Source organism: Urocitellus parryii, chromosome 1 (genome assembly GCF_045843805.1).
Source record: "Urocitellus parryii isolate mUroPar1 chromosome 1, mUroPar1.hap1, whole genome shotgun sequence".
Classification (NCBI taxonomy): Eukaryota; Metazoa; Chordata; class Mammalia; order Rodentia; family Sciuridae; genus Urocitellus; species Urocitellus parryii.
In genome coordinates, this window is record NC_135531.1 from 19,864,551 (window position 1) to 19,890,198 (window position 25,648).

General features: G+C 31.6%; 1 protein-coding gene across 4 annotated transcripts in view; it reads right to left on the bottom strand.

Annotated features, from left to right (window-relative positions):
* Nipbl (NIPBL cohesin loading factor) overlaps window positions 1–25,648 on the bottom strand; it is a 174,319-nt gene that overhangs the window by 12,281 nt on the left and 136,390 nt on the right. For all 4 annotated transcript variants that reach the window (XM_026401800.2, XM_026401802.2, XM_026401799.2 and 1 more), the window contains 16 exons: window positions 24,388–24,602; window positions 24,183–24,285; window positions 23,482–23,580; window positions 23,238–23,384; window positions 20,861–20,995; window positions 19,748–19,846; window positions 18,828–18,881; window positions 12,622–12,730; window positions 11,216–11,352; window positions 7,817–7,957; window positions 7,527–7,620; window positions 6,842–6,996; window positions 6,138–6,228; window positions 3,773–3,946; window positions 3,204–3,394; window positions 320–427 (listed from right to left, as the gene is read on the bottom strand). In XM_026401800.2, the coding sequence (XP_026257585.1) occupies window positions 320–427; window positions 3,204–3,394; window positions 3,773–3,946; window positions 6,138–6,228; window positions 6,842–6,996; window positions 7,527–7,620; window positions 7,817–7,957; window positions 11,216–11,352; window positions 12,622–12,730; window positions 18,828–18,881; window positions 19,748–19,846; window positions 20,861–20,995; window positions 23,238–23,384; window positions 23,482–23,580; window positions 24,183–24,285; window positions 24,388–24,602 (2,052 nt within the window). The remainder of the gene's footprint in view (window positions 1–319; window positions 428–3,203; window positions 3,395–3,772; window positions 3,947–6,137; window positions 6,229–6,841; window positions 6,997–7,526; window positions 7,621–7,816; window positions 7,958–11,215; window positions 11,353–12,621; window positions 12,731–18,827; window positions 18,882–19,747; window positions 19,847–20,860; window positions 20,996–23,237; window positions 23,385–23,481; window positions 23,581–24,182; window positions 24,286–24,387; window positions 24,603–25,648) is intronic.

The following is a 25,648-nucleotide window of genomic DNA, read 5'->3' on the forward strand; positions in this document are numbered from 1 at the left end:
AGCAAAATAAGCCAAACTCAGAAGGTCAAGCAAGGGTCATATGTTTTCTCTCATATGTGGAAGCTACAAAGGAAAAATGAAAACAAAGTTGGAGGGTTGACAGGATCTCATGAAAATCAAAGGGAGATTAGCAGAGGAAAGGGACCAGGTGGTACAATGTGGGAAGTGAGTGGGGAAGTGCTGGGGGTGAAACTGGCTAAACCGTACTGTTAAATTGTGTGCATGTGCAACATATAACTACAAATCCCATTATTATACATCATTATATACAATTATAATGCACCAACAAAAAATGTGAAAAGAGGAAAAAAATACATACATGAATGAATCCAGCATATTTTTTGTCTATTTCCACAAGCTGCTGATCAGCCTTGTTCCGCATAGCAGGTTCTGGGTCTGTGCCCATAGCAATTAAATATGGAACACACTGGAAAAAAAATATTTATAAGATATTACAGTAAAAAAAATATATGTACCTCAACATATGTCAAAATTTGTATATCTGGGACATATAAATTTAGCTTTATAGGAGTGCCTACAAATGCTGTGTTTTAATGTTCTTTTTAAAATGATAAATTTTGATTTTAAATAAGAAAGCATTAGCAAAATATTGATGTGAAATTTAATAATTTCAAAGTAAATTTAAGATTCTTTAGAGTACTCCCACACTAGGATTATTCACTTAAGATTATCACATAAAATACACTACAAATGTGTAAATCAATAATTCTTGAAGCTTAACTAAAATTGCTATGTAAAAATAATACAGGGCAAAAGTAATTTCCTCCCATATGCGAAAGCTCAGGAAAATATAATTTTTTCACTAAGCTGATTTTAGATGTGATCTAAACAATCAGATAGTTTGTAAAGCCATATTTGTTTTACTTTTTTATCCTGTTGCTGGGGATGAAATCCAGGGCCTCACGCATATTAAGCAAGTGCTGGGCTAAATCCTAAGACACACCATTGCTATGTTAAATTAATTTGAATCAGACAGCATTGAGAAGGTCAGAAAAATACATAAAACTACTTTAAGATACAGATACCACAACAAATGAAATGGGTGATCATGGGTTAAATATCAGACCAGAAATGAGAATGTCTCTAAAGAACATAATTGGCTTAGCTAGGAAACATTTGAAAACGGACCCATTTATTAGATCAACTTTTAAATTTCCTAAACTTGATGATTGTATATAGACAATATCCTTGTTCTTAAAGATACATGCTGACATGTAAAGAATCACATCTGAAATTTACTATCAAATGATTCAGAAAAAAGCAGATGTAAGAAGACAGATAAAAATAAATGTGGCAAAACGTTACATACAGTGAATACAGGTGAAAAGCATAAAGCAATTTATTGTACCACTCTTGCAATTTCTTTTTGTGAAAATTTTAACCAGTTCTGAAAAGCAAGCCAGGCATGGCGGCACATATCTGTAATACCAGTGACTCAGGAGGCAAAGTAGGAGGATCACAAATTCAAAGCTAGCCTCGGCAACACAGTGAGTGAGACCCTATCTCAAAAAATAAAAAGGGCTGTGGGTTTAGCTCAGTGGCAGAATGTCCCTGGGTTTAATACCCAGTACCACAAAACAAACAAACAAAGCAAATGAAATAAAAGGTTTAAATAAGCAGATACTTGTTGAAAATCTATACTCTGAAAATCTGAAATCTTTGCCCAGCAGAAAATTTTGGATTTTGGAGCATTTCATATTTTCAATTAGGAATGTCTAGCTGGTAAAAGCTAAGCAAATATTTCCAACTATGAAAAATTCTAAAATACAACACTTATGGTTCCAAATATTTCAGATAAGGGATTTGCAATCTATATAATAATAAAAAGAACTTAAGTTTGTAAAAGGCGAAATTCTTAACATATTGCTGTACACTGTGATAAGTGATCTTGTTCATGACAGCTGTGAGGCATGAAGAACTGATTAAATATTTGTCAATGTATTTTGTTTCAGACCACAGGGAAGAGCACATTATATTTATTTATTTTAATATATATATATATTTATAGTTGTAGATGGACACAATACCTTTATTTTGTTTATTTTTATGTATGCTAGGCTTGAACCCAGTGCTTCAGGCAGGCTCGGCCAGTGCTCCATCACTGACTGAGCCCCGTTATATTTAAATATGGCATATTTTAGATAAAGCCCCATGAAAAAACCAAAAACCAAAATCCAAAAAAAACCAAGGAAATAATAAAAAATTTTAAAGGGCACAGAGTTGACAATTTGATAAGATTACTTTTGTAGTCTATGGCATTCTCCTGAGCACAAGATATTGCCTTAGTTTTGGCTGATAATACTCAGCAATACTAATAGGTTTATTACATCGCCCTGCTGTCTCTCCTTCTCTCTCTCTTTTGTGGTGCTGGAGATTGAACTCAGGGTCTTGTGCATGCTAGGCAAGCACTCTACCACTGAGCTACACCCCAGCCCTTTATCAAATCATTTCATCCTCACACCAGTGCTTTAACATGTTGGATAGGTCGTATTACATCCAAATTAAAAAGGCAAACTAAGCTCAGATTATAAAATTTACTTTCTTATGTTTAAAATTCTATTCTATGGAACATATAATCTTTTCAAAATAATATTTGTAGTTGTAGACGGACACAATACTTTTATTCATTTATTTTTATGTGATGCTAAGGATCAAATCCAATGCCTCACACATGCTAGGCAAGTGCTCTACCACTGAGCTACAACCCCAGCCCCAGAACATATACTCTTAAACCCGGTCAATTCTCTTGAGTATTATTATCATATTGTTGATTAATGAGGCTAAGGGTAAAATATGGATTAAAATAATTTTTGTCATTCCTACTTAAAGAAAGATTTGAGTCCATGTTCTATCAATAGAAATTGGAAGTAAAGTTTAATAGAGATAGTATTATGAATATATAGGTACTCTGCAGTAATGACAATCTAAGAGACTGTCAAAAACTTAGATTTTTAAAAGTTTAGACCAACTCAGGAGGCTGAGGCAGAAGGAACACTTGAATCCAAGAATGTGAGGAGAGCCTGGGTATATAGCAAGACTCTTAACTCTTAAGAAAAACAAAAGAGTTTAGAAAAAGAAATTAAAGATTAAGAGGAATCAAGAACTACTTAATTCTCTAATCACAATGTCATCAAATGACAAAGTGGCTCTTTAGTAGTGCTACTACTTTGAAACTTGCTTACCTGAACTGGATGAATAAGACCTTGGTTTAGAGTCAAAGCAATGACATTTAGGGCAAAGTGGCGTACACTTGACTGGGTGTGAAAAAACGCCTCAAGCACCTGTTTGAGGTAAAGTTGCATGATGGAACTACTCATCCCTGAGGAAACATCACCCATTTCTTTTAAGTCTTCCTGTTTTGCAACTTTCTTCCCTAAAAAAGGAAGCAAATGGAAAACACAGAGTAAGAGCATACTAACTTTACTAGCTATAAACTAAGGCTACAACTCAAACCTCAAAATGTTTTTTTCCTTGTGTCAGAGGCTCCTTTGAGACCCCACTGAGAACTGTAATTCCTTCTCTTGCTTCAACATATTAAGATTTGTATATATCCAAACATTACAACTATTTTAGGAATTTTAAAAATAAACCAAGGTCTAGATACGAATTCAGCTCAAGGACCCCTACTTAATTAATTAAATTCCTTCATCTAATATATAAGGAAATTTAGATATCTGGATTAAAGAAAATGAGTTACAGAATATTGTAACTGTAACTGTACTGTGAAATCTAAGAATATATTTTCACTTACAGTCTCTATCTGCTTGCTGCATACGTGTATCTTCTTCTTGTAGGTAGGTCTGGAGGTTTTTTAACACTTGTATTTTTAAGTTTACTGAGGAGTTCTTATCAGATAAAATATTATTATACAGATTCTTCACTTCTTGCTCAAACATTAGACTTGGATGTTGAATAAAGGCAAATCCTAAGAAAGAGGGGGGGAAAAACTCTTCATATGTTCCTATTAAACATGATATTTACTGAAAATGTTAAATTATATAAAAAGCTCCTTATTTCAAAAATTTAAAACTTAGAATGACTGGAAGAATATGCTGGTGGCCTTACCTAGAGCAGTATTAGAGCAGGTACTTCTTTCCCCATGAATTAAAAACAAGAAATTGCATTTCAAAGGAGAATTTCACACAAGAGGAAACCTTGAGGAGGGAGCAGGGCCTAGTGGCTAGGGGAGTGGATTAGGAGTCAGGAGTCTTGGGTTCTATTCCTGGCTCCACCACTGACTTGTATTGTGACCCTGGGTGAGTCATACAATCTCTCTGTGCCTCAATTCTCCATCTGTAAAATGGGGACAATAATATTTACCACCCGCCTACCTCAAAGGGATGTTTTCAGGATTTAAGAAGTCATGTCTGCAAACATTTTTCAGATCCCTAGCAGAAGGTACCACATTGAAATTATTTTAAAAATATATTGAAATAGATCCATTTTATGAAACAGAAAAACTTCTAAATTTAACTAGAGTTAAAAATATCTTCCATTTCTTTCTCATATGGAATTAACACGAGGCCACAATGCTGAATTCTATAACCACTAATAAATAGCAAAAGAATATTATCAATGTTAATACATAAATATTTGAGAAAAAAAAGATGATCCTTGAAGACACCAAGAATTGATGCCAAAAACCCAACTGAACTCAAAGCATGGAGTGATCAGACATAGGATAACTATGGCCCAGGTAAGAAAGATGTCTTATTAATTTGTCTAGAGGTTCAATTTTTTGGATAGTATTGCTTCTTTAAGTTAAAATTTTATTTGTTCTCTGAATTAGCTGTAACAATGGTCTTTGCCATTCCATGTTACCTATATTCAAACTGAATATTTAATGATATACACTGGCTTAAAGGCAATATTACATCAATTTAACTTCCTAGTAAACGATGTTTGGATTTTCACTATACTTGCTATAAATAATTTTCTGAAAGAAATAGAAGAATTATAAGGTAATAAGATTTAAGTTTGTTTACAGATATTATGAACAAAATTTAAAGGTGTAGGTAACTCGTAATCTTTTTATTATTAACTTTTGTCAAAAGACTAATTCAAATGACTACCCATGCATATGAGTTAAATTATAAACCTTGACAATGCTACCAAAATATCATTTCCAAATAGATAAAAATAATTTTTAAAACTTACTGGGTAGCTTTATATCAATTTGCATAAAACAGTAAAAACAAAACCCCAAAACTGGACAAATTGCTCTTCTTGTACTTGTATTTTACATTATAGAGAAAGAAAATTTATTACATGTTTTTAAGGCAAGAAAGTTTTACACTTCGTATTTTTAAAGATTATTCAATTTAGGTGATTTAGTACTATTCTCTTATTTCTTATATTCTAATTTCTTTCCAGTAAGCCATATAGACCTGTTGGCAGAACACATTTTTATTATACCAATGCTCCTGAAAAAATGACATGAAAAAAGTATGTAGACAAATTGTTCCTCTTGGGTTCGTTACCATGTGTTTCTATATAAGGCTGTGTATACTGCCCAGTGTTTTAACCTTTAGTGGTAGTTATGTGTAATGACAAAATTTTGCAATGAAAAATAACAAGAGGTATGCAAATAGCACCAAGTTTCTATATGCTATCTTTCTTTATCAAAAGTGCTATAATGAATGTTTTTTATTTTTCCTTTATACTGGGCATTGCACCCAGGGGCAGTCTACCACTGAGCCACATCCAGCCATCTTTATTTTGTATTTTGAAAAAAAGTTCTCCTAGTTGCCAAGGGTGGCCTTGAACTTGAGATCCTCCTGCCTCAGCCTTCTGAGTTGCAGGGATTACAGGTGTATACCACTGAACCTGGCTGAATATTCTAAGACACCCTAGGAAGTACGGGTGGGAGATAGTAAGTTACCTCTATTATACTAATGAAGAGACTGGTGAACTGAGAAATTAAGTGGCTTTCTCAAGGTCACTCAAAGTCACTGGCTGAGGCATGAGTTTTTAAACCCCAGTCCTTCCTTCTACATACCAACATTGCCAGTAGAAACATATTTAAATAAACTTAACAATTTAGATTCACAATATTCAAAAGTTTACTCCACTTTTAAAAGAGCTAAAAGCTATAAATAAATTTAGTCTGAACTTACCTAGACCAATGATGGCTTTTGTTTGTACTTCTTCATCTGAATGTTTTGTAAAATACATTAACAGTTCAAGTACTTTGTCCTTTATGTTAACCTAAGGGGGGGAAATCACATTAAAGTATTCAAAAGGAGTAATTTAGATCAATTTTTAGTTACCCCCCCCCAAAAAAGGCCTAGAAACAATGAGCATTTCCACATGTGAAATTTAAAACAATGAGCATTTCCACTTGTGAATTTTAAAATAAACAAACTGGGTTGAGGACAGTGGTAGAGTGCTTGCCTACTTGCACAACCCCTGGGTTCAACTGCTAATACCGCAAAAAAAATAAAACCCAATTCCATTTATTTTAGAATAGTCACATTCAAAGTATCAGATTGTGACAAAGGGCTTGTGTTGGGGTGTGAATCAATGCACTGCTCCATTCATTGAGAAAATGGAGGGGTGGGGGAAAGTACTGATCTAAATAGTGTGACTATTAAAGAGCTGATAGATGGTGGAAACTTCAAAACTTGTCATAGACCAATAATAAACAGTTTATGGATCAGAAACAAGTCTGAGGACCATGCTTGGAGTAGTGCTGTTTTCAGAATTCTCATTAACCTGACTGCTCTAATGCTGCCTTCATCCACTGTCACTATAGTCATTCTCAGCTCACATGGCCACACAGGACTATTTTACAGCACAATGATAATATTATGATTTTTACCTTACTGTTGCCTTTAAAATCCTCTAGGTCAAAATCAAAATGCCGACACAGTGCTCCAACAGTAAAAAGGGATCTAAGAAGTGCTGGCTTATTTGTTAGAAGTGAAGTGTTATTTGGGTCTTCTTGGTGTTGACTTTTTAATTTTGAAATGGCACCTAATGAAGATAAGTAATATTTATTTACAATAAACCCATTATAGTTAAACTATGAGGTTCAAATAATTACTAAAGAATTACAATTAGTTTTTAGTAAAGGTTCCAATAATTAAATGTCTAAAAATATAGGTACATTTCTTAAAGGGTAAAATAATTATTGTAGGAAGAAATATTTAAATTCTACTTTACATAGTAGACAGAAAATTTATCAGCCTTTATTTGTAAGGAGACAAGTTTCTGAATAATAGAGGAGTTTTAAAGGAATACAAAAGATAATAGAGGGGAGAGGGTGGGAGGATGGGAAGGATGGTAGAATGAGATGGACATTATTACCCTATATACGTGTATGATTACGATACCAGTGTGACTCTACACCATGTTCAGACAGAGGATTCTGATTGTGGACCATGGAGGAAAACCACACTGGTTATAATTCTCCTGATGCTACCCTTTATCAATTGTATTAAAAATGAATTAGACACACTTTAGAACCTAGCAGAATAATTTTAAAGCTCAGGCATTGAACGTACCATAGTATCTATTGAAACAGGCCCACACAAATTTAAAATTTTGTGTTACTTTATTAACAACAGCTCCAAGACAGCTCACACAATGCTGCACTACCTAAAAGATAAATAAAGTGTTACTGTTTAGGTAAAAGTTAAAGATGAAGTTAAAATGTACTGTTAATTTTATCCTTTATATATATTTGCTTTAAAAATATAATAAAATACATTGGAACTTAATCTGACACAATAATATAAAGTTATCATCTGCAAATTATATATAATTAATACAGAGGTGGTAAACCGGATCTTACAGTCATGCCATATTTGATGATAAGCTTCATTAGATCTTCTTCAATAGTGGCAAGAAAAGTTTCACTTGGATGCTCCATCAGTGGTACGACTAGTTCTAGGATTTTTGCAACATTGCAGATAACCATGAAATCATTTTGTGTCTATAAGAACAAAATTAATATATAAATATCCAAAATCTAAAATGAAACTATATACAAATTTATGTATTTGGAGGCATTTATGGGACATATGTATATAAAATTTCAGTTAAAAATAAAAAGGTCTACCTAGAAAAGAGTTTTTGTTTAAAGTATGGAAGGAAGAGTAACAAGTAGAAAAAAATCTGGATTCCAGCTCTAACACTAACCTACCATGTGAACCTGGGGTCACTTAATTACATTGCTAAAGTTATTTTTTTTCCTAAAAGGAAAGACAAGTTAATGCTAAACAAAAGTTATTTAAGCATTAGCAGAACATTTTACAGACTGGTATATTTTTAAGATTAGTATTTTTCAAACTGGGGTATGTTAACCAAGCAGTTTTCAACTGGGGATGAGATGGCTCTCCACTCGCTACTGAGGAGTATCTAGCAATGTCTACAGATATTTTTGCTTGTCATGATGGGAGCACAGATGTCATCTAGTGAACAGAGGTCAGGGATGCTGCTAAACATCCTATGATGCAAAGAATACTGGAATCTCTAACAACAATGAATAATCCTGCTCTGTCAATAGTGCTAAGAATGGTAAATCCTGTGTTAATCCTGTGTTAAACTTTGTGATGCAGCTTGGGAGGCTGAGACAAGAGAATCGAGAGTTTAAAGCCAGCCTCAGCAATGGTGAGGTGCTAAGCAACTCAGTAAGACCCTGTCTCTAAATAAAATACAAAATAGGGCTGGGGATGTGACTCAGTGGTCAAATGCCCCTGAGGTTCAATCCCTGGTACAAAAAAAAAAAAAAAGAAAAGTACAACCCTAAAACTAGGCATAAGTCTTCTTTATTTTAAATTTAAATGTTTCTTTGATTAAAAAAAAATACCAAACATGTTTTTAAAAACTGGTAGAACGTTAAGACAAAAATTGAAGAATGTACTAAAGGATTGTGATAAAGTCTCTTAAAGGTGACCAAAGTTACTTTTTTTTTTTTTTGTGGAGTGAGGTTTTTAATGTATGCTTTTAATCTAGCCAAGCTACCATTCCTTGTTTTTAGCAACTGATTACCGACCTTCATCTGGACTTTTTGAGTTTACTATATCACTGGTTAAAAACTTCCCTACCTTGCGTTCATTCTTCAGGATTCCCACAGGACTAAATAAATACATTGGGGGGTGGAAAAAAAGAATACTATGTTCTAAGTAACACAGGAATTCTGTCATTTCCTTATCTCTCACTCCTAACTCCTTAAAGCAAAAGGGGATAAGTTAAGAGTTTTTGTTGGGTAAGATAAATTTATTTGAGATCCACTGTTAACATTTTACTTAAAAGAAAATAAAAGCAGTAGCAGCATTTTCTGAAACTTGTTTAAATACCAGGCTGAAAAATCAGGTAAATGAAATATCTTAAAAATCTATAAAAGAACCTTAAATAATGAAGGAGATCATGAAATAAAAGAGAGCAGAATATAAGAAAAATGTATTTGAAATGAATATATTGTAAGGTGGTTTAAAAGCTATATATTTAAAGAGCTTTCAAAATCTGAAAAAGGGCCCATAATTCAAAGGTAAAATGAGCCAATGATATGAATAGTGAATTTACCAAAAAATATCTGCTCAATATTATGAAAATTGCTTAACTTTCTCGGAGGTCAGAGAAAACAACTGAAGAAACAATGAAGTATTCCTTTACATCTGTTAGACTAGTAAAGCACAGAAAATTAATGACATTAATGGTCACATATAGATTTCGAAAAAGGTTGTAAAACATACCCCCAGCAATCTGGTAAGATCTATTCTAAAGTCAGAAACTTAAAAAAAAAAAAAAAAAAATCGCATTCTCTGCCTAGCAAGTCCAGTCCTAAAAATCCATCCCATTGGAATAAAAGCAGAAGTGCTTAAATATATATGAACAGTGTTATAGCTGGGCCGAGTGGCGTACACCTGTAATCCCAGCAGCTCGGGAGGCTGAGGCAGGAGGATGGCATGTTCAAGACCAGCCTCAGCAACTTAGTGAGAACTGTCCTCAAAATAATAAAATAGAAAGGGCTGGGGATGAAGTTCAGTGGTAAAATGCCCCTGGTTTCAATCCCTAGTACCCCAAACAAACAAAACACACACACACAAAAATAAAACCAAAAACCTTAAAAATCATGCAAGGACATTTACATTATAGTCCAGACTCTAGATAGAGGGAGACAGACATAGAACTAAATTCTAACATTGGGACTGGGGAGCTATATGACATTAGGTAAGTTATTTATATTGTCTAAACTTTAGTCTCCTAGTTTGTAAAACTAGGATAAAATAGTGCCAACTTTAACAAGCAAATGAGACAATGCATGCAAAATTCTTGGAAGTGCCTAATAATTGTGTTTAATAAATATGAGCTATTACTAGTCAGATTACATATTAACCAATTTATTTCTGGCTTAATACAAGACATAAAGATAGAACTGGTATCTCAGAAGTAATATATGTTGTTTTTAAAGTATTTTTTATCCTCTGATACTCTCCTAAGTCCTCAAAATACTCTTAAATTCTGAGGTTTTCACATTCACTTATAATTCAGATTATTTAAAACAGCAGCAAAGAAAAACGAATATAGTAGAGAAACAGTTACAATTAGCTCCTTAGAAATACTGAAAACATAGTATGTTGAACTTATTTTAGTATTTTAAAATTTAGCATTTGTAACAGATAACACATCCACAATGCTGACTTACATATATTTTTTAAAAAAATCTCAATTTATTTGCTAAATTGCTTTACTTCAATTTTAATTTTTGGATTTTATTTTGGAAAACCGTATGTTAATGTTGATCTAAAGTATCAACATTAATATCTAATATCTAATATTAATTAGTCTAATATCTCTGGTGTGATACTAGATCTTCCATATTCAATATACTTCTGCTATAAAAATGATTAATAAAAATATATTCTAAATGACAAACAAAGGAAAGGCGAACTCAGAATCCAAAAGACAATAAGTTTCTCAAAGACAGGAACTCTGCTTCATTCACCTTTGCGGTTTTAATAATAGCTGCATGTATTAAGTAATTATTGAGGATTTGTCTTGAGGAACTTACAGAGAAATGAAACCTAAATTTTATTTAAAATATACTTGCTACAAATATTAGAATGTACATTTAAGTAAATGACAAAGTTGATCTGTCAGTGAGAATGTGGTAACAAATGTGAATTCTAAATTTAAAATACTTGGAAGTTTAACGTAAGAAAGAACATTAAGATAACATTATACTTACACTACACTTAGTGGTAAGGTATGGTTGCATAGTCATGGCATGTTTAACCATGAGTTGTGGTCTTATTTTGCTGAATAAGAATAAAGTGGTTATGCAAGCTACCAATCTTCCAGAATTCACACCTTTATTGTCAGAGTCTGAAAAAACAGAGAAATAAAACACTAAAATATGACAAAGCAGAGGAAATAATACAGAATATTATTTCAATTATTCAATATTATCCCTTAAATAGATTCAGGATAGTCTCAATACAATAGACTAGCATTTCTTATGATACTATTCTGCATTTTTTTTCTGTTATAGAAATTAAATACACTGAAGATAAAGGACAAAGAGACATCACTATGTAAGGCAAGTTTCACACTAAGAGGATAGGACTAAAGTTAAAAAAGTAAAATGGAAGTTGGGAAGTTCAAGGATGGGTTTTGGGAATAAATGTGGTATAAAGAGGAACAAAAACAATTTAGCTAAGGTGATACTGTTTTTAAGGGATACTGGGGGAAAAAAGGGATGCTGCTCTAGCTGAAAAATGTTAAAAAATAAAAGTGATGTTAAAAAAATGCTCTTCAGGTGGGAAGAAAATGATACTAATTAGGAGATACACTAGTTCATAGGAAACTAATTTTTTGAGGGAATTAGCAAATTTTAACAAGAACGGACAGAACATCAGTATCACCGTTAAAATCTAGGATGAAGAAAACCAGAATAAAAAACAGAACAAGGAGATAAAAGGGAAAAAGAGGTACACATGGAAAATGGGAAAAAAATTGAAGAAAAAAAATGCTATAAAAATATTAAGAATTATCAACAATTTCCTTAGGTGTCATAAATGGTATCTCTGTTAAGACACTTATCTGTCCCCAGCATGAAGAATGACTGAGTCTAATTGTTCTTTCTCCTTAATGTGCTTTAGGAGATGGAAAATAATGTTTATCTTACATGCTTTCAGCTAATAGGTATCAATTATGACTTTCGTATTTTTCTATAATTATTTACAACTGATGAAAATTTCAGATTTGTAACTAATAAATAGTGTGATAGATAATACAAAATAGTAAAATAATTTCATTTGAGAGAAAATTTTATGTGATTTAAAAGATATCAAATAGTTTTGTGATAAGTACCATTACCTAAATACATTTGAGACCCTGGACTGAAAGATATGTAGAAGAGATGAGGCTTATGTTTTCACTATATTGTGCTAGATAATTTTAGTCATCTCTAAAAATATAATGTAGAATGCATCATTAAACAGATATTTATACAATAAAAAGAAACTTCACTGAAAAGTAAAGTAGATAATTATTAGGCAAGCAGAATCAGAGGTAAAAATGAGAAATGTGTCCAAAGTATTTTAAAATATCTTATAATATCAAACTTAAGGACCAATAGATAAAATGTCTTACCAGCTAGAGATTCCTCATATTTAAGAATGTGCTCAACTAGGTTATCAACAAGTTGAGTACAAGCTTTCTTCACAGGTTTATATGAGGAATCCTCTTCGGACTTCAACAACTATATACGTATATATATATAAAAAAAAAATCCCAGTATAATTATTCATTAGGCAATAATAATAAACACATTAAACGTGTCTGTAAGTAATATGCTTTTCAATTTGTCATTAACAAATATTGAAAGTCAAATTAATAACAAAAATATATGACATGTTTAAAAATACAAACCAATAATTTACAAATACTTTCAAACGATTTTATTATGCTGTGTGTTGGACCTGAAGTAGAATATGAGATATTCCTTCTCTCTGTTATTCCAACCCCAAACAAAGAATATCATTCGGTACTAATTTAATTATTTTAAAGAATTAATAACTGTATCTGTATGTGATTACATCTCAAATTTGGCAAACACAAAATAATTTCTTCTATTATCTTCTACTAAATCATTTATAAAAAATGCTAAAAATACTATGAATAATGAGATGAAAATAGAGATCACTTCTAATTTAATGGCATTAATCCAATCTTTCATGATAGATCCAAGGAAAAAATCATTAAGGTATATCTGTTTTGCTAATAATGATTAGTTAAAACAATTCTGGAGATATTAAAGGAATCAAAATTTATATTTTATTTCTATTAAGAATTTCAGTAATGTCAGATTATAACTTTATGCAATAATGCAAATGTTCTATATCTGTTAAGAAACTTATCCAATATGTTTGCCATAAGTCATAAGTGGCTTTTAAACACTGGTTAGTGGGATTGAGGAACTAAAATTAAGTAAAAATTAAGCAAAATTACAAATTAACTTTTCAAAAATGCATGTAGCTAGTTTGCAACAGCACAAGTTTAAACCGTTTTTTTTTCCTCCTATGAAACACAGTTTAAGCCTTTTACCTATTATCCTACTAGAACTCTTATGTTGCTTGTAAACAAAGAAATTCTACATAGATTGTTAATATTAATTCTTTGGTGGTTATGTGTATGTCAAGTATATTTTCTCTGTGACTTATCTTCTTCCTTTAAGATGTCTTTTGATTTAAAAATGTTCTTCATTTTAAGACAGTGAAACTTATCTGTCTTTTAAGGTTCAGTTTTTTTGTAACTTCTTTAAATCATTCCCTACACAAAGGTTAAAAAAAATGTACTCACCGATTATTTTCTGCTTAAAAATTTCAAAGGTTTTTTTTTTTTTTTAAATCTATATGGAGTTGATTTTTGAGTTCAAGTAGAATCGATTTAAAAAAAAAATCTGATGAATAGTCAAATGCTCCAACCTCATTTCTTCCATAATCTGCACTGCCACATCTTAATAGCAAATGTAGGTCTAGGCTATCTTGTTCTCCTGGTATGTTTAGTATTATCTATTTATTATTGTTATATCTTCATTTACTTTATCTTTAAAAATAAGTTCTAACAGTAGCTTAGTTGTTTTTGTTTGCCTTTACATTTCCAAGTACACTTTATGATCATCTTGGCATAAAAGATGAATATTTTTTAAAAATATCTTTTATTTACCTTTTATGTGGTGCTAAGGATCATACCCAGTGCCTTACACGTGATAGGCAAGAGCTCTACTACTGAACTATAACCACAGCCACATGATGAATATTTTGTATTCTTGATTTTGATAAAATCCCTTAACAGTTCCTCATTTTGCATTATTTTTATTTTAGGTTTTATAGTTTATTCTCTGTCAAATTAATGAATTCATATTTTATTATAATTTATTACTCAAAGGTATTAAATTTTATTAACTTTTTTCTTATATCCTTGGAAATGATCATTTCTTTTAATCACATGCATGTATACTAGCTGTGCACTCACAATATACTAATTAAGGTACATAAAATTTTCTAATACAGTATTTTTCCTAGCTAAAAATGTTTTAAAGGTATCAACATACCAAATGATTTAGGTACTTCACAGTAATATTTTATTATGAAAATTTTGAGCATACAAATAAGTTAAAAAATTCTTTCACCATGAATACACTCAACTTACCCTTTAGATTTTATACCATTAATATTTTATTAAACACATACTCTATCACTGAGCTATATCTGCAGTACCTTCTATTTTACTTTTGATGCATTTCAAAGTAATTTGCAAACTACTAGTATATGCCCCTCTTTTCCCTCCGAGATAAAATGTATATGTAATAAAATGGGTAAATCTTCAGCATATCTTTGCTCACTTTTGTCAGATTCACCATTATACCTCACAAACCCCTACACCACGATAGAGAATAGAGATCTCAGTTTTTACCTTTCATCAGCATCATTCGGAGAGATTATTGAAGTATAGAATGATGGGCCCTATCCTCAGAGTTACTGATTCATTAAATCTGGGAAAGGGCATGAGAATTTACACTTCTAAGAATGCCTCAGGTAATACAGATGCACCAATTAGTAACACTGACATACAGCATTACTATAAATAATCCCTGAAAGCTCCCTCATGTTCTTTCCCAATCTCCAACTCTCTTCAACCATTCCTCTGAATTTTTCTAATACAAATAGTTTGGTCTGTTATATAATTTTATATAAATGGAATAATGACATACACACCTCAGTAAGTCTAATTTCATTCTGCATAATATTTCATTGGTCATTTATGATGTATGTATTAATATTCTGGTTTCTTTCTGATGCAGAGTACTATTACATTGTATAGAATCATCACAGTTAGTTTATTCATTTACTGGTCGACAGAGGTAGTGTTTAACTGTAAACTTCAAGAAGACCATACTATGGATCATATTACCCAGAAAGAGAGAAAACATGGGACCATCCTTATTTTTTTCATTGTGTGAATTTTCTTCATACACTAAAAATTGACCAGTTTTGGATTATAAGCTAATTAAAATAAATAGCACTATAAAAATCAATTCAGTTTTAGTGTACCTATCACAGGGCTATGATAGTACCTTTTGAAGGCTGTTAATGTAGAGCTTCTTAGGAAAGTACTAAACATATGGTAATGGTTAAACTAATTTGAATTTTTTTTTTTTTTTTTTTTTAGAAATAAAAATATGTGAGGGCTGGGGTTGTGGCTCAGTGGTAGAGTGCTTGCCTCACATGTATGAGGCACTGGGTTCAATCCTCAGCACCACATAAAAATAAATAAATAAAATAAAGCTATTGTGTTTATCTACAACTAAAAATATAAAAAAGGGAACCTTTATAAGTTATTCTTTCATGTATTACTTAACTATGGCACAAAACTCAAATATGACTTCATTCATTTAAAATTTTTATTTTTTTTTCATTTAAGGTTTTAAAGGAAATGATACCTTCATACTTTTTTTTTTTTTTTAATACTGAGGATTGAACTCAGAGACCCTTAACCACTGAGCCTCATCTCCAGCCCTTTTTATGTTTTATTTTGAGAGCGGGTCTCACCAAGTTGCTGAGGCTGCCTCAGAATTCATAATACTTCTGTCTTTGTCTCCCTAGGGATTACAGGTGTGCACCACTGGGCCCAGCTAGCTCCATATATTTAAAAGTGATATTTTATTTTACATTTATTTTCTTGATTTTTTTTAGTTATACATGACAATAGATTTCATTTGACATAATTACAAAAGTATGAAATATAATTTGCTCTAATTTAGTCCCCAATACTTCTTCTCCCTTTCCTCTACTGATCTTTCTGCTATTTACTTATATTTATTTCTTAAATTTATTTTTTAGTTATAGTTGGATACAATATCTTTACTTTATTTATTTATTTTTATTTGGTGCTAAGGATAGAACCCAGGGCCTCACACATGCTAGGCAAGCGCTCCACCGCTGAGCACAACCCCAGCCCTATAATTACTGGGGTTTATTCATATTTGTACATAGGAATGTTAGGTCAGATTCATTTCACTGTGTTTCCTAATTCCATTCCTCCTCCCTTCTCTTTATTTCCCTTTGTCTACTCCACAGATCTTTTAAAAGTGATATTTTAACATAAATACTTAGTCAATGGGCAGAACTTGGTATATACATGAATTTCAAGCTATTTAGTGTAGTACTTCATGGTTCCCTAAGAAGTTAATTCCATAAATGGGAAACCACTGATCTACAAGAAATGAACACAACCCCAAAACAAAAATTAGAAATATATGAAATTGTACTGAGTAGAATGTATATATATGTGTGAACATAATATTCAAGAATTTCCAATAACTTTAACAGTCCATTGTTTTATTCTTCCTAGCTTCTCTTAAAACTTATGCATACATATTGTTAAAATTACTAAGGGTGATCATGTCTGTCACATGTATTTGCATAAATATTTTTGAGCTTTATTTCCTTCATCAAATCAAACTCTGCTTGTTTAAGAAACTAGAACACAAAGTAAGAATGTTATTAGAAACTAAATTGCTGGTAGAAACTAAAAGTAAGAAAGTATAGGAGGCATGAATTGAATGGACAATTAGTTAGCTAACTAAATAGGATTGTAGAGCAAAGATACAAAAAATGTAAGAATAAAACTATCACTGTTAAAAGATCATGAATCTGGATGGACATATCCCCTTTGCTTCTAACTTGCCCACAATACACAGCTCTAATTCAGTGATATTATTTTAGATTCTTTTTAGTAATCCCAAATAATGTAATTTCTTATAGCTACATTTAATTCTTTGTGCGTAAGCTCCTACAATCAAATCCCATACCATCCCAATTTACAAAAAAAAAAAAAAAGTATACAGGACTAACCTGAACAGACTACTACTAGAAAAAGATGGGAGAATTTGAGATTCAAAACAAATCATGATTGCAATAAAATATATAACATACATAATCTATTAGTTCACACTGATTAAAAAATGAACAAAACTCAACAGTCACCTCTGAATGTTGATAAAATTCATTCTGAAAATTGACAGTATAAAATAATCAAGCATTTTCTGTACAAATTGTATTTCACAGTAACCAGATAGTTAATCAGGAATAAAACTTAAAAATTTTAAATTCTCTTTTTTTGCTTTTGGACAGGGAATTAAATATAGGGGCACTTAAAAAAAAAAAAACCCACTAATGTACATCCTCAGTCTTTTTAGTTTTTATTCTGAGACAGGGTTTTGCTAAGTTGCTGAGGCTGGCCTTAAATTTAAATGATCCTCCTGACTCAGCCTCCTGAGTGGCTGAAATTGCAGGTGTACACCACTGTACCTGGCCTAAAAAAATATTTTTAGAGAAAAGTCCCACCTAATTAATACATTAAGAATGAAAGAAATATTGAGTCTAGATAATGATCATAAAAACCAGTCTGAGAGACTTATATAATGCATCACACTGACAACACCTAAACTCAAAGATCAATCACTAAGGACAGGCCTAGATATTATGTGCTTTTTGATGTGATGCAATAATATTCACCACTGTCTGTGAAGTATTTGTGTCCTTATCCTAAACACTGAACTTCAATTTTATTTAAGCCTCTAGATCTAACCTGGTGTTTATAGGAAAAATGTTGGATAGAGAAACAACTTCAAAGACATTAGATGAGATCTACAAAATATAGAATGTGGGAATTACCTGTTAGAGTTAGTATTGTATGTTTATGGTTGGAATAAATATAAAGCTTGAGATTTGTTTAAAAATTATTACAGGAGGGTAAAATTTAAAAAGAAAGAGAAAGGAAGAAAGAGAAAAGATGAGAGGATAGATAAAACAAGACTGAAAAAATGCTAACTTTTGAAGCTGAGTGATGAATATTTTTATTTGAAAGTTTCTGAAATTAAAATAATTTAAAATTCTTAGAGAAACATTTCCATTCACAAAACAAATTTTTTGTTATATCTACACCACTAAAGGAAATTCTATGGATTTTATAATATGACAAGTAACATAGGCAATATGTATATCTATTTGTATATATTATGTCTATTATTAATTAAAGGGATAAAAAAAATACATAATCTCAAAAGACAGAAATAAAGAATTTTCATTAGTGGTTCAAAAACAGGCAATGGAATAATGGATCATATCCTAGGGAAATTAAAAACATTCAGCCTAGCATACTGAAATAAATGTCTCTCATCAAAAGACAAATATTTAACAAAATAACTAAAAAACAATTTTTTAAGATCATAAAGTCTGTATAGAACCACCTTATATAAATTTCATATCATCAGAAGTCAAAATAATACTCACATTTTGAAGAAGTTGTTCAAACCAGTCATATCCAGTATCTCTGCATGCTGCAACCTGGGGGAAATAATTGATGGTGAAACTATCAAAGTTAGAAATTTATTTAAAAAAAAAAACATACTTTTGGGGGCTGGGGATGTATCTTAGGGTAGAGCTTGCCTAACATGCTCACGGCCCTAGGTTTTGATTTCCAACACCACAAAAAAACAAAACAAACCAAACATCATACTTTTGTTAAACTATCTTTTATCAGTTATTTAAACATTTGCCAATGTTACAGAATTTTATTCCAAAGCAATCAATTAATTTAATATATTGAGGATTAATATGGAACTAAATTTTGTATAATAACTTAAAGTGCATTGTATCAGAAAAATCTGTAAGGTCTAAAACAATAAAAATAAAGATATTTGTTTCTTAACCTTCTTTATGGTAGGTTTAAAGGGATCAGTGAAAATGTAGATGATCATGTCACTGAGCATAAAAAATCTCTTATATTCAAAATATAAATACTGAGTATATAAAATTTCTTATATTCAAAACATGAACAAATTTGGGGTCAAAAATTATAGCTTAAAAACCAAAATGAAGGTAAACTGACTTCATATTTTCTGAATTGTATGTTGCTGTCCTTTGGCTACTATCTATTCTTTTTTCTCTCTCTGATTTCAACTGTTGGAAGACAAGAAGATGATCAATAAAAGCTTACACTAACAAATGCCAAGAAGTTGTGGCATTTGGAAGACATCAATTTCAATCTTACTTGTGTCTGTTGAGAAACTTCAAAAATATGCAGGAAGTAGTACTAAATGTAAAGATTAAAACCAAATATCTCAACACATTTCTCTCCCCCTTCATAAGATACAATGGGTCTCAGTTAGGTTTGGACCCACAGTGACCACACACTTGTTTATCTTTCTTACCACATCAGTGATGTTTAAAATTTTCCTCGTCATTGCTTCTTTGTCATTGTGTGGAGTTGGAGTAAACCAGAGTTTTTGGAATGTTTCATTTACTAATTTCTAGAAGAAAACAAATTTCAAATTAAGTAACTACAACAAATATGGCAAATTGTCAACTCCAAATTCTCATTAGGTCCAACACAAGGCCTATTTAGCCAAAACAAAATTCCCAAAAGTTTCTGGTATGAATTTCCTTATAATTAAAATCACCATTAATTTTTTGAAATTAAAAACTTTTCATTTTGGTAAATTTAATATCACCCAAATTTTAAATAATTTGGGTGATATTATGCCTAGCCTAGAACCTATGCTTAGTATACAAATATTTTTGATCCAACAAAAAGTATTTCTTTGCCCTTTTTTTTGGCTACAGGGACTGAATCCAGGGTTGCTTAACCACTGATCCACATCCCCAGCCTTTTCATTTTTCTTAAATTTTGAGACAGGGTCTCGCTAAATTGCTTAGGGCCTCACTAAATTGCTGTGGCTGACTTTAAACTTGTGATCCTCCTGCCTCAGCTTCCTGAGTCACTGGGATTACAGGCGTGAACCACAAAATCTGGCTATTTTTACTGCATTTTAAGAGAGACATTTTTACAGTGCTTGTTCAACTTAAAAAACTAGGGACAAATAAATGATTATAAGTGTATGCGTGTGTGTGTGTGTGTGTGTGTATATGTATATATGGAAATTACAATTTAGGATTAGAATTTTAATAAAGTATTTACTTAAGCAGATTGCATGGAGTGTACACCTATAATTCCAGTGATTTGGGAGGCTGAGGCAGGAGGAGGATTGCAAGTTCAATGCCAGCCTCAGTGATAAGATCCTGTCACAAAATAAAAAATAGAAAAGATCGGGGAAATAGCTTAGTGGTAAAGCACTCCAGCTTCAATCCCAGGTAACAAAGAAAGAAAGAGTGTCAAATATGTCTTTTTCTTAACTTAACAAACCAAAAATGTTGATTCACTTGTAAAGCATATATTTAAAGCAAAAAAATTTAGATGTAATAAACATGCATTATTTCAAATATTTATGAAAAATAAATTTTATATTAGTAAATTTTCATCTTACCTTTATGCCTTCTTCATCATTGACTCTTCGAATCATTTTTACACACATTTCTGTAATTTTTGGAAATGTTGGTTGTTCAATACAGATGTCTCTTAGAATCTTTATTACCCTTTTCCTGACGCTGATACCAGTATCCTAAGAGCAGAAAGGTATTTTCAATTGTTAGAAAATTTTCAAATGCTTTAGGAGAATACAATTTGATAAAATTAGTAATTATATATCAAACCATCACATTCACTATATGTTAATATGATAAACATGGTCCAAACATTTACTCTTTTATTTTTGGTACTGGGGATTGAACTGGGGATGCTTAACCACTAAGCCACATCCCCAGCCCTTTTTATAATTTATTTACAGACAGGGCCTGGCTAAATTGATGAGGCTGCCTTTGAATTCGAGATTCTCCTGCATTAGCCTCCTGGGCCATGGGAATTCCAGTTGTACATCATTATGCCTGGCACATTTACTCTTTACATGCTTTCTTATTAATGTTATTACAAATATGGATAATCTTATGATATTGTCTGTACTTTAAAATAAATATTCGAAACATTTTCTATAGTTTAGTACTAGATACAAGCTTTCCAGAGTTAAGTGGGATAAAAATTACAAAGCTTTTAGAACAGTGTCTGGCAGGGAAGAAGCATCTATATAGTAGAATTAACAAAAAATATTAAATGGAAACTAATAAAACCTTTGACACTACCTAATTTAGGCTTGCAGGAAATGCAAGAAGGGACAAATTATATATTAAACCATGGAAAAATAATAAAATTCCTGGTCTTTAAAATTATTCAGTTAAGGGGAAAGTATAAAAAAGTGGGAGAATAGAGTTCAATTTTAAGATCCCCAAATGCAATGTGCTATCTGAGGCATTAAAAAAAACAACAATAAAAAACACACACTCAAAACAAAACTGGAAAAGACATTATTTTGGGAAGAATAGGAAAATGTGAATATGAACTGATTATTAGATGATGTTAGAAAGTGTTAGTTTGGTTAGGTAAGATAGGGTTTGTTTATAATATCTTTATTTTTTGGCACTGCAAGTTGAAGTATCTTTGGGAAAAATAGTAAAATATTTATAATTTAATTTAAAATAATCTAGCAAAAACACATGTGAAATAGAAAGGTGGTTTTTTATTTTCCTTTAATTTATACATTTTCATATTAAATTTGTGTGTGTGTGTGTTATTCTGGATAGAACCCAGGGCCTTATGGATGACAGGTGAGAGCTCTACCAATGAGCTACATCCTCACCTCAACCCTAACAGTTTTTATAATAAACCCTAACAGTTTTTAAAATAAATAACAAACTCTAGATGCTTAATATATAAATTTTTAATTTCTCATATACAGTTCAGCAGTCCTAAGAACATTTTAGGATATTCTTCTAGGATTAATTCTATCTGAGTTCATTAGATATTTGAGAATCCTATTAATTATATCCTTTATTCTTGGGGAAAGGCACAAAAAGGGAAAAAATTCTTCTACCCTTTTCTTATTCAATGAAAATTAATTAATGCCTAGCAGAGGCTGAAAATTACTCTATAATGCTCAATTACACAATACTCTGATATTTGACTAATGATGATAAAACAAATTCTTTTCACTATATGCACATCTAATCTTGTGTATTAATGTATCTATGCTGAATATACAAAAAGAAGTCAATGTGCCTACAATGGGCGGTAAGAAGAATAGTCATTTCTGAATGCCAATGTTTTCTTTTATTTTCCAGGAAAATCCTTCAGGGCCAGAAAATTCTATGATATGCAAGGAAAGAATAACTTAGAACAGTATTTCTTAAGTTCATTCTTTTTTTTTTAAATAAATTTATTTTTAAAAATTTATTCTTTAGTTATAAGTGGACACAATATTTTATTTTTATGTGGTACTGAGGGTCGACCAGTCCCTCACGCATGGTAGGCGAGCACTCTACCTCTGAGCACAACCCCAGCCCTTAAGTTCATTCTTAAATCTCAAGTAACTTTCTGGCTTAACTTGCAGGTATCTGAGGCTTACCATAATTTAGCTTTAAGGAAACATGCAGATACATATAAAGGATCCAAAAATATTCTCAGATACCAATGTTCTATAATTGTCTCTCACTGAAATAATTCTTCTTGTTTATATATATACATACATATGTATAAATATATAATTACTCTAGATTCCTGTCTAAAAATAATTATCTCATTTCCTATCATTTACTCACTGTAAACTGCCATGACTGAAAAGAGGAATACAATTTTTGCCAATGATTTGCTTTATGATACTAAGAAGTGAGTCTCTTTTCTAGTTTATCATTTTAAAACTGTGATATTTTAAAGTCGAAATTGCATTCATTATAAAAATGGCAAAACAAACATACCAATATTCTTTCAATCAGCATATCATAATACTGTTCAGCAAGCTGAGGTCGACAAAGGACAAATCGACCTAGTAATTCTACTGCTGCTTCTCGAACACTAGTGGAATTATCCATCAGTCGTCCATGAACTCCTCGCTGCATATCAAGCTAATGAAAAAAAGATATTATAATTTATATTAAGTAGAGATAATATTTTAATCTCACTAGAAAACATGAGGAAGAAAATTATTTTTGCTCTCTTTACCCTTGCTAGAATACTGGGGTCTACAGCAACAACTTCGGATAAACACTTCATGGCTTTTGTTCGAACAGCAATTGCATTTTCACCAAGAACTCGAAGTATCTGCCAAGCAAACATTGACATTTTGCAAGTTTTAAAACATAAAATTTAACAAAGCATAGATGAAGACATACAAAAGAAAACAATCTATTATTTATCTCCTTTGAATTTGTATATACGTGAGTACAAGATTCATTATCTTACTGATCCCAAACTTTAAAGATCAGTACCTTTTGGAAGTGTAGCATTCTATACTTCAGGGTCTCTTTCAGCTAAGCATTCTCAACTACACCAACTGTTATGTTTCCTTTTTGAGAATCTACAGTCACACTAAAATCTTGTTATGTGAACTTTAATAAAGAATATTTAGTATCATTCAAACATAATTTGATCAACTGAATAATTTTGTACAACCTCACTACCCATATACCCTGTGTCTATTCATACAGATATATACGCAGGTATTTGTAGAACAAAACAACCAACATAAAAAGGACATGTAGAACAATGGCATCTTAACAAATATGGAATATTACAACAAATCCTATTTCCATAATCTCTGAAATATTTGTGTTCAACAATAAGTAGATATTATATGCTACTCCATAAGCATCCAGAATCAAAAAAATCAACAACACTGTATAAGGAATTCTGGCCCAGTTTACCTGTGTCAAATAAATATCAAAGCTCTGGGCAAACGGCCTCATAGAGGCCAAGTATCGAACAATCAAGCAAGCATCATCATAGTCCACGGTGTCAGAGTTCATCCTGCAACAAAAAGTCATTAAAATTTTAATTTTTTTTTTTTTTTTTTGTAAATAGGTATCAAAGCAATCTATACATCTAATACATTTTCTCCCTGGATCTTACTTTAATGTGCTGAACTGAGACGGTGTGGTTTTGATAATGCTTCTAAGAAACTTTTTCCGGTTTTCAGCTCGATGCATAATTTGACCAGTTGTCTCAATTTCTTTTGCATGATGTGTTCCTTCAGATGATTCTTCATCTTTTTGTGATTTCATTGCTTTCTCTGTTTCCAGAGTTGTGTCACGAAACCACTGGGCTATATAGAATTTACGAGAAAACTGGAAAGAAATTAGATAGATAAGCTTGATGAAATTAGTAACAACATTTGCAGTCATTAATAAAGTTAGAATGTTCACAATCAGAAATACAACTATTCAGGTTTACTGTAAACCAACTCATATCATAAAAAATCCAATTTTAAGAACAGAAAATTGGGAATAGCCTGGATAATAGAAAACTTACTAGTTAGACTTGATAAAACACTTATACTAATGAGGTCGAAAGATAATAAATACATCTGTATGAAATATAAAATACTACTATCAATTACTTAACCAAGGGCATATCACATGAATTAGTAAGATTAGACAGGTTATGGGTCAACTAGTAAAGTTTAGAATAAATGGATAAAATACTGAAGGTAGAAGACTCCATCCATTTTCAAACCTTGTTTTACTTTTCTAAGAAATGCAAAGGCCAGTTACATTGAAATAGTTTAATATGGAGGCACACCTATAAATCTGTTCTATGAATACAAATTGAAAACTTGCAGGAGTTGGCTGAATAATGTGTTGGTCTCCAATCTCATTCAGCAGAATAGCCATTCAGCAAAAACATAATACTCCAATATACTCATCCTTTTCTTTAACATACTTTACAAATTTTATACATGGCCTATTATACGAATACTTTGGGTAGTTTATATAACTTACATAAAAATAAAGATTACACATAAAAATGGTTATATATAAAATATAATAATTAAAAAAATAATGCGAAGATATCATCTATGTATCACATATACCTATCCTGAGGGGCAAAAACCTACCCTAGATTCAAAGACAATTAATGAGAAGATTTCCAAGTATTCCCACCCTCCTTTTTTTGGTATCAAGAATAGAACCCCAGGGGCACTTAATGACTGAGCCACATCGCCAACCCTTTTTATTTAGAGACAGGATATTACTCAGTTGCTTAGGGCTTCACTAAGTTGCTAAGGGCATCTTTGAAGTCACGATCCTCCTGCCTCAGCCTCCCAAGAGCTGGCTGGGATTACAGGTATTAGCCACATGTGCAGCCCAAATATTCCCCTTTTTACACAAGT